Raw genomic sequence first — 9,475 nt, 5'->3', positions numbered from 1 at the left:
ATTCTGACGCCTAACATTGGCTGCTAATTTGGGATAATTATAAGATCAGACCAAAAAATTGATCTACCAAAATGAGCATCATGACACAGGGTCCTAAACAGGAGGCAAGAAAAAGGAACACTGATGGCGACCAGAAACTGGACTTGTAAGTTGCCTCTTATCCACCTGATTATACTAGAGTACAAATACAATGTCCATTAGCATATTAAAACAGACAAACAAATTCCAAGAGAAGAAATGAAAACAATTAGTATGATAGCTGAAAAAGGAAAACCAAAAGTGTAACCAGACTAATTTCGAAGAAGCCTGGCCAATGGACCTTGAGTAATGCCAGCCACAATAAGATATAAAGTACAAGAAGGAATGCACTATATTTCTTCTGACCCATTTTTACTGATGGCGCTGAAACTATGTTTGGAATGACAGTGGTGAAAAGCTTCTTTGCTTGTGTTTGATTTTAGACGCTTTGTTTCAGAGTCACACTGCGGATCGCTATTGAAGATTTAGGCCTATAATGCTCATCTGTATCCACTTCTTCGATTTCCTGAGCAAAAAAAATTGCAAAACACAAAAGATATAATCTAAGTGCAACTTCTTAGGTACATGACACACATGAAAGAGAGATTGTATGAAATATGTAATTAGTAACCAAAGAAGAAGAAAGGAAAGGAATTGAAGTTTGTTTGCTACCTGAACAATATCCTCTCCCTTAACGACCTTCCCAAACACAATAAGCTTCTCATTTAGATCTGGAATTGGTGCAGTTGTGATGAAAAGCTCAAATGCTCCATTATCACGCTTCTTCTTAGAAGTTCCAAGCATGAATGCTTCATGCTTCAAACTGGAAGAACATCACAACATTACTAAAAAGCATGCATTGCCTGCCCTTTGACAGGATTGTAAAGTAATGGGGCAAAATTAGTTTAATCACCAATGTACTAACCTGGTATCAAGTTGGCTGTAATGCTTTCCTTTCAAAGTCCAGTCCTCGGCTGCTTCCAGCTTGTCACTATCCCCAGCTTGAATAACATAGTGCTTTATCACATGGCGAAAAAGCATTCCATTGAAGTGCCCTCTATGACTGCAGATAAATCGATTCATGATAGTGAGGATGACTTTTGAATGCACATTTTGTTCCTTTACACAGGTTAACAACATTCAGATGCACACCATGTTCAGCTAGAGGAAGGGAAGGTGTATATTTAAAAATAAAAAGAAAAGAACGAAAATCCAGCACTTCCTAGAGTTAGATGCTTGATTATACAATTATTCAACACACCATGCATTTTGCACATCTATCACCCACACCAACTTGAAAGTACAAACAAATGGTCAAACCGTTCTATGCCCAAAGATGCCAGATAAAACAATAAATGAAAGGCTAAACTTGAGTTAGAACAGAACATGAACTAGATGGAGACTCCTACATTAAATCCTTAAAATGGATTTGCAGCTTAAACCAAACGTTCAGCATGATGGCTACTAATTAACATGATATTGATAAATTTTTCATGCTTTCTCGATATGTATGGCAGAAAGCTGAAGGTAATTCTGAATAAAGGGGAACGTGATATATAGAAAATGATTCAAGGTATTCTTGACTCTTCCACAAGCAGGATCTAATCAGCTCTATCTATATCCTTATTTCCAATAAAATATTCACCTTGTTGAATTTTATGATAGTTCTACATAAAGAAAATCCATCATTACACTTACCATAAATCAAGGAATTGATCAACAACCTCAGGAGAACTGTCCTTGAAGAGCTCCACAGTTATAGAACCTTTTGCAGTATCTAAAATCTAGTCATAGAAGGGGGGAAAAAGAGTCAAGTCAGTGGATAAAACTCAAATAGGATTTAAAAGTACAAGCCTAAAAGCCAAGATCAATTAATCAGTGAACATCCCAGCCAACCTGTTAAGATCGTAAGATAAAATTGATACTCTAAGGAAGGTCTAAACAAGAAAGGCTTCTTTTTCTCCTAAGAGACATGTTACAGATTTATGTTTTCTTAATAGATGCTGCAATTACAAGTAATAGCATAAAAAAAGAAATTGTTTCTTAATGTCTTTTTAATAAATTCATGTACTCAGAGAAGCAAGTATCTGCAAGTTATTTGCACAGGAAAAGAAAATCAAACTATAAGTCAATCATTCATGTTCCATTTTACAACATCGATTCCAGGAAAACTAAGCACAGCACATTCCAGGCAAAGTACAAAAAAGAGTAGGCATTATTCACTTGGGCATAAAGTACTAATCAAAGAGAGCTTGGCAAGTAAGGAAACCTACAGCATATCCAGGGAGATCAGATTTCTTCGAATCCATGAAAGAGCTGTCAGTGTCACCCTACCAGGCACAGGCAGCCACAGTCAATATAGAAGATCCGAAGAAACAATAAAAACAAAAGGAGAACTTCCTCGTAACGTAAAGCATGTAAACTATGGATACATTTGCAAACAATAACAGCAAAAAGTAGCCTTGAAATGTCCTAAAAGGATGATATATAGATATTGGGCAAAGACTATCAAGAAACCCATTATAGAATAAATAAACAAATTTCTATGAAGAGTGTACCTTAAAAACTGATTGCCTGTTCTCAATTTGAGTTCTTGACCTAAAGACAAGAAAACTGGGTCAAATTCAATCAAATAAGAAACATTAACCCTAATTTATTCTCCACAAGCAGTTCCATTCCTAGATTTCCTTCTCTGGAATTAGCAGTTCATGCAGTACAACAAATAAATCAACATTATTTTCAAGAAAATAATATAGTTTACAAACATTGCAGCACCAAATCCTATTCTTGTTATTTCCAATTATAGCCAATACACAAATTCACCTTTGAGACCAATGTCTGTACGTAGCATAGAGAAAAAACACAGTCACAACAACAATCAAACTATTGAGTATAATTGTTGTAACACTGATTCGAGCTGGCCCTTTCTTCTTTTTGCTTTGTTGTAGCAGAGCTTGTGGTTTGATCCTCGCCATCAACTCAAATCCTAAGTCAGTATCAAATCCTAAGTCAATAAAGTCATTACCAGCTATGGAACAGTACATATATGATGAAATTTCAAAGTTCAAAAAATGTATGAAAATAATTCATAACTAAATTTATTGCTTTATTCGGAAGATTTGGAACAACATAAATAAAGTTCATAGCATTTAGAAACAAAGCTAAAGTTGAAACATCCTAAGATCTGAGAATATATGAAAGCTTACGAAAAGCAACAAAACAGAAAAGATGATTTCTGACTTCAACTTTTCACCCCTGCTGAAAGAATATACTATAAAAAAAATAGAGAATTTTCTCGAGAAAACAGCAGATTAAACCTCAAAATTTCAAATCGGTTAATATAAAATCAATCGAGAGAGAGAGAGAGAGAGAGAGAGAGAGAGAATACATGTATATTCCTTTTTTGGCGTGAATTTTCTGGAAAGAGAAAACGTTTTGAAGAAATTCTTTTGTTTCGCCCTGTTATTCTAATTTCTTCAAAGTTGTAATTTGAATTCTACTTTCATTCGTTTAACGACAAAAAGAAATGGAAAAAGTAAGGAAGACATTAATTAAGAGTTGTTGGGCCTACAACTACTACTTATGGGCCTTGTATTGGGCCTGATAAAATTGTTACTTGGATTTCAGTTTTGGGTCTAATATGAAATGTGTATGATATAGAATACTTCATATATTATAGAAAATTAAGTAAACTAACATAGATGTCATCCAATTATGATTTTTTTCCTTTTTTGTAATCAAATTATAAAAATTCACAAATTAATTTTTTAATTATTAGTAAATTTTTTTTAGTTTCCCAACTATGGAAAGTTATAAAAATGTTATACAAATATTCATTTTTTGTCTTTTTAGTCACCAATGAGTTAACATAAAAAATGAAAACACCCAAAAACCCAAGATAGCTCGGTGACCACAAAAGAAATTTACTAATAATTAGGTGACAAAAAAATTTTAAAAAAACATAATTAGATGACTACAAATATAGTTGGAAGAGAATCAAGGTAGGCCCAGATGGCCAAAGCTGTATAGCCTAAAAAGAGGTGGACTCGCAAAACAAAAAAAGAATATTACTGTAGCACTAGACTTAAGCCAAATGCCCCGAAAATGAAATGAAATAAATAGTTATTATTATAATTATCCCAAAAATTTTAAAAATTATATTGCAGCAATTGACCAAGCCCAAGTGCCTCGCAAATGAAACGAAATAAATGATTATTATAATTATACCTGAAAACATAAAAAAATTTGTTACACCATAATACTCAAGTCCAAGTGCCTTGAACATGAAGAGAAATAAATAGTGATTTTTATAGTTTTCCTGAAAAATTAAAAAAAAAAAGCAAAACCAAACTCAAACCCAAATACATCGAAAGTAAAATTAAAAAAAAGTTATTATAATTATATCAGAAAATTAAAAAAATTATTGCAGTCACAGACTCAGGCCTAAGTTCTCAAAATAAAATGAAATAAATAGTGATTATTAAATTTATCCTAAAAAAAATACAATACCATACTCCAACCCAAATGCCTTGAAAATGAAATAAAATAAATAATTATTATTATAATTATCTAGAAAATTTTAAAATTTCATTGCAGCACCTTGTTGAAGCCCAAATTCATTAAAAATGAAATGAAATAAAATAAATAGTTATTATTATAATTATCCCGAACAAATAAACTTTTTCACAGTACCATACTCAAACCCAAGCCCTTAAAAATGAAATGAACTAAATAGTTATTATTATGATTTTCCTGAAAATTAAAAATAAATTATTGTAGTATCAAACTTAAGCCCAAAATGAAATGAAATAAATAGTGATTATTATAATTTTCTTAATTTTTTTTTCAGCACAGACTCAAACACCAAAAATGAAACTTAAAAAATAGTGATTATTATAATTATCCCATAAAATTAAAAATATTCATTGCAGCCCCAAACTCAAGCCCAAGTTTCTCAAAAATGAAATGAAATAAATAATGTATTATAATTGTCTCAAAAAAATTAAAAAAAAATTTACAGCATCATACTCAAGTCCAAGTGCCCAGAAAATGAAATGAAATAAATAGTTATTATCATAACCATCTCAAAAAAATTAAAAAAAATATTGCAGTACCATACTCAAGCCCAAGTTCCTCGAAAATGAAATGAAATAAATAGTGATTATTATAATTATCTCGTAAAACTAAAAAAATTGCAACACCAAACTCAAGCCCAAGCCCAAGTACCTCAAAAAATAAAATAAAATAAAATAAATAGTGATTATTATATTTATATTGGAAAATTAAAAGAATTATTGTAACAGCCAGACTCAAACCGAAGTCCTCCGAAAATGAAAATAAATAAATAGTGGTTATTATAAATATCCTGAAAAATTTTAAAAAAAAGTTGCAGTACAAGATTCAAGCCCTGGTACCCCAAAAATGAAATGAAATAAATTGTGATTATTATATATATCCTGAATTTTTTTTTAAAAAAATCAGCACCAGACACAAGCCCAAGTGCCTTGAAAATGAAATAAAATAAATAGTGATTATTATATTTATCCTAGAAAATTAAAAATAAAAATTGTTGTTGCACTAGACTCAAGTCCAAGGACCTAAGAAAATGAAATGAAACAAATAATGATTATTATAATTATCCCGAAAAATAAAAAAAATTTATTGCAACAACAGACTCAAGCCTAAGTACCCTGGAAATGAAATGAATAGTAATTATTATAATTATCTCATAAAATTTAAAAAAATTGTAGCACCATACTCAAGCCCAAGTGCCTCGAAAATGAAATAAAATAAATATTATTATATTTATATTGAAAAATTAAAAAAGTTTTTATTGCAGCGCCAGACTCAAACCTTGGTAAAACAATGACACGGGGGGTGTTTGTGACACTATTGACGAATAAGTGTACAGTGTCGTATAAACTGATTGCGAATAATATCCTGAAATCGTTGTTGTTGGCGGGTATGTCGGCATCAATGTCGTCGTCGGGGCGTAATATGTTGGGGACTAACGTGCCACGAAAAACACACCTGGAGGAGGTATAGATGCAGGGTTCTATGATGGTGCATAGTATGGTGCTTGTGTAAATACATGAGGTTAGTGAAAGGAAGAAGAAAATATGGAGGGAACTGACCGGGATGTGATGCAGACATCGGATCACCTTGTTGGGTTGGAGTCGATAACAAACCCGTCATGCCACGTGGTTCAGACCTAGGATTCCGGGGAGATCGTCATAGACTTTTCAAACGAACTTGCCTACTCCTCGCCTCTATCGATAGTAGATATGACTTCCTGTGGTGTCTAAACCATGGCATGTACTTAGCAGACGCCGTTATTTTCTGTGCGGAAAAAGGTTCACGCATGGGTATAAAATCGTTCCTATGATCCCAAATGTTGATATAAAATTGGTTTCCCTTCGCAAATCAAACTTGTGCAGTGCTTCAATGTCTTGTAGTGGCGGCAGAATATTTTGCCTCCACCCGAACTGTCGCATCACTTGATCGGATTTGTGGATCTCCATCGTTGTGTAAACTACCAATGACACCTTCACATCCTACATACTTTGATTGGCTAAATTTTCAGGCGAAATGCATTCTACGATTGCCGGATCGACATATGACATCTAGTTAAACTGTAGTGCACAATTATAAATTTTGTTATGTAAAAAATATTAAATTTCAAATCATTACTTAATTATTATACGTTTGAAAAATTCAATAACTAACTTCGGCTTTCGAGCATTTATATAACAACAACCAGATATCTTCAAGCTGCTTCAGTAGTCCCACATAACTCGGCCCAAAGTTTCATCTACTCAAACAATATGTTAATTCAAACATATAAAAAAATAAACAACATTTATTATGATAATTATATTATTAAATGAATTTTATCTTATCACCAATGGGAATGTATAAGGAGTTTCGACTTGGGGACATAAAAATGGCAGTCGCCACTATACCCATGACTGCATTAAAAGCATACGACCATTGGTTGACATCTTATCCAGTTCTGTCGTCCAACACAACTCCTGGTACAATGTGGCCAACATGGCTGATCCCTAACTGAGTTGATTGCATTCTTTGAAGTTAACCAGATGTAGTAGCCACCTCAAGTGTACCAAATTTCAAGATTTATTGGGCATTAGAAGGCCTCCGATTAACCTCAAGATGAATGCTTAGGCATCTTGTTCTTTTTAAAGGGCAATTGCGTGCTCATCAAGTTCATCGAAATTATTTTCCAACCATTTGATATCAATCCGATCACCTTGAAACTTATTCGACACCTTCCCTAATAGTGCGACGCAAAAGTCCTCCCTATTGGGAATGATCATTGGCCCCATAACGACTCGCCCATCCATTGGTAACCCCAGTTGTAAAGCCACGTCCTCTAGTGTGATTGTACACTCACTGTATGGAAAATGAAATGTGTGTGTCTCAGGTCTCCATCTTTTCACTAATGCGCTGATAAGTGTGGGATCCAATTTACAGCCCTTGAGCATATGAGACACATGTAAGAATCCAACATCTTGCAAATGAAAACAAATTACATTGGGTGCGCTCTTTGATAGATTGTGTATGAAACCCTCCAAAACCTAATCATTCACCTATTTATATCCAAAAATAAATAAATTTTAAATTTTAAAAATTTTAAAACTTTAAAATTAGCTTAATTAAAATTAATAAAAAATTTCCTTACCATTTTCAATTGCAAGGCGAAAATGTGCTTGTCGTCGAAACAAATAATAGAACTTATCATTCGTGAAAAATTAATTAAAATGAATAATTTACGAAATAATAAAGTAAAACTAGAATATTTTTATAGAAATTTATTAGAAAATTTGGAACTAATCTTGAGAGAATTGAGAGAAATGAGAGAATAAAGAGAGAATAGAGAGAATGAAGAGAATTGGACTTGAGTGAAAAGAGTGGAAAATGGTCTGGGTTTATGTAGGAAAAAAAAGTTACTGTTGAGCCATTTATAATTTGAATGTTGGGAATTTACTGTTGGAGGAATGCGTGCCCAAGTGAACACACTTTAAGGGAAAGCATGTTCAGCTGGATGCACTTCCACACACTCTTTCCAAAAACAACATATTCCCTAATTTTCCCAAAAATGACGTATTTTAAAAAGTAATTTTTTTCAACATATTTGGCTAATTTAGCCCCAAAATCAAGCCTAAGTGGCCCAAAAGTGGCATGAAATAAATAGTGATTATTATAATTATCCCAAAAAATTTTAAAAATATTGCAGTAATAAACTGAAGCCCAAGTGCCCCGAAAATGAAATAAAATGAATAGTGATTATTATATTTATCCCAAAAAATTAAAAAAAATTATTGCAATAAGATACTAAAGCCCAAGTGCCCCAACAATGAAATGGGTTAAGTAGTGATTATTATAATTTTCCCCAAAAAGAACTTTTCCTCGTTTTTGGGTGCCTGGTATCCACCGTAAATTTTTCCTCGTTTGAACATTGCTCTTAACTTTACTTTGCTTTACGGCTATGCCTTCCTAAGGTACTACTAAATGAAATGGAAAGGTCTTATCAACGTCCATGAATGATAAATCATAGATTGAACTGTTGAATTGAAAAAATTGGGTACTATCATATAGCTTTGTTTCAACTAAGTTCACGAGTTAGAGATAAGCGGACTTGAACTGCTGACATCCGCTATAGGGTAAGCCACCACTGTCAAAGAGTTGAACAATAGAATTTTCGTGAACAATGAAAATAGATGGCGCTTGCTGTTCTTCAATAGCTCAATGGTAGAGCAATCGACTATTAACTGATTGATTATAGGTTCGAATCCTACTCGAGGAGATTTGATTCATTTCGAATAAAAATATCAAATCAAATCAATATCATGAATAACAATATCTAAGCTACCAAGAGGATTCATCGCCGAGAAATGAATAGTAAAACATAAGATCTTTTATCCACACTGAATACAAAAAGTGATGCCTAGCCTAATCAAAAGAATTCTTTTCCGCCCTTTCTTTTTGATAATCTACCAACTTCCATGTGCAATCATTTGATGATATATCAATTGATTGCTTTTCCACTCTCACCGTTTACAAATAATTTACAAATAAAAAAGAAAAAAGAAAAAAAATAAAATAAAATGCATCGTTGGAGATAAAATTCTGTCATTTGTATCCCCTTTGACAGGAAACGAAGGGATCGATTGATGTATTTTTTTATTGTATCCATTGGAATTGACGAGACTTAAACCTGCAACCTCCTCTAATAATTCTAAATTAAATGATATAATTATTTAAATATGAATGTAGTAATATGATGGAAAATAAAGCGTATTATCGTTAGTTTAAAAGTTTTCTCAAACGGGTGCTTTTATATGTATTATAGATAATTAGATTTATGGGTGGAAGGAAAAATATAAAAAGAAATATATTTATTAAAAGTTTATATAAAAATTAAATGAAATTTTAATTG

The 9,475-nt window shown here is 32.5% G+C and overlaps 1 protein-coding gene across 2 annotated transcripts; it reads right to left on the bottom strand.

Moving 5' to 3' along the window:
• Positions 1-138: 138 nt before the first annotated feature.
• Positions 139-3,540, bottom strand: LOC107917105 (peptidyl-prolyl cis-trans isomerase CYP21-4). 2 transcript variants are annotated; one of them, XM_041099595.1, is made up of 9 exons: positions 3,407-3,527; positions 3,225-3,273; positions 2,842-3,004; positions 2,577-2,616; positions 2,292-2,348; positions 1,717-1,802; positions 944-1,081; positions 691-841; positions 139-544 (listed from the first exon to the last, which is right to left on the bottom strand). In XM_041099595.1, exons 3-9 carry the CDS (start codon positions 2,991-2,993, stop codon positions 458-460), a joined length of 711 nt encoding a protein of 236 aa, XP_040955529.1. In that variant the 5' UTR covers positions 2,994-3,004; positions 3,225-3,273; positions 3,407-3,527; the 3' UTR covers positions 139-457. The 2 variants fall into 2 exon arrangements, with proteins under 2 accessions (XP_040955529.1, XP_016701979.1); XM_016846490.2 differs by lacking the exon at positions 3,225-3,273 and having other exon boundaries at positions 3,407-3,540.
• Positions 3,541-9,475: the final 5,935 nt, after the last annotated feature.

Source organism: Gossypium hirsutum, chromosome D08 (assembly GCF_007990345.1).
Source record: "Gossypium hirsutum isolate 1008001.06 chromosome D08, Gossypium_hirsutum_v2.1, whole genome shotgun sequence".
NCBI lineage: Eukaryota > Viridiplantae > Streptophyta > Magnoliopsida > Malvales > Malvaceae > Gossypium > Gossypium hirsutum.
Note: the sequence above shows the minus strand (reverse complement) of the source record. Positions and strands in the feature narration are given on the sequence as shown.

Coding starts and splice junctions, on each gene's coding strand:
- LOC107917105 (XM_016846490.2), bottom strand. CDS start 2,993: ATGGCGAGGATCAAACCACAAGCTCTGCTACAACAAAGCAAAAAGAAG. Junction 1,082..1,716: donor GATCAATTCCTTGATTTATG/GTAAGTGTAATG, acceptor ATTTATCTGCAG/TCATAGAGGGCACTTCAATG. Junction 545..690: donor AGGGAGAGGATATTGTTCAG/GTAGCAAACAAA, acceptor TTTTTTGCTCAG/GAAATCGAAGAAGTGGATAC.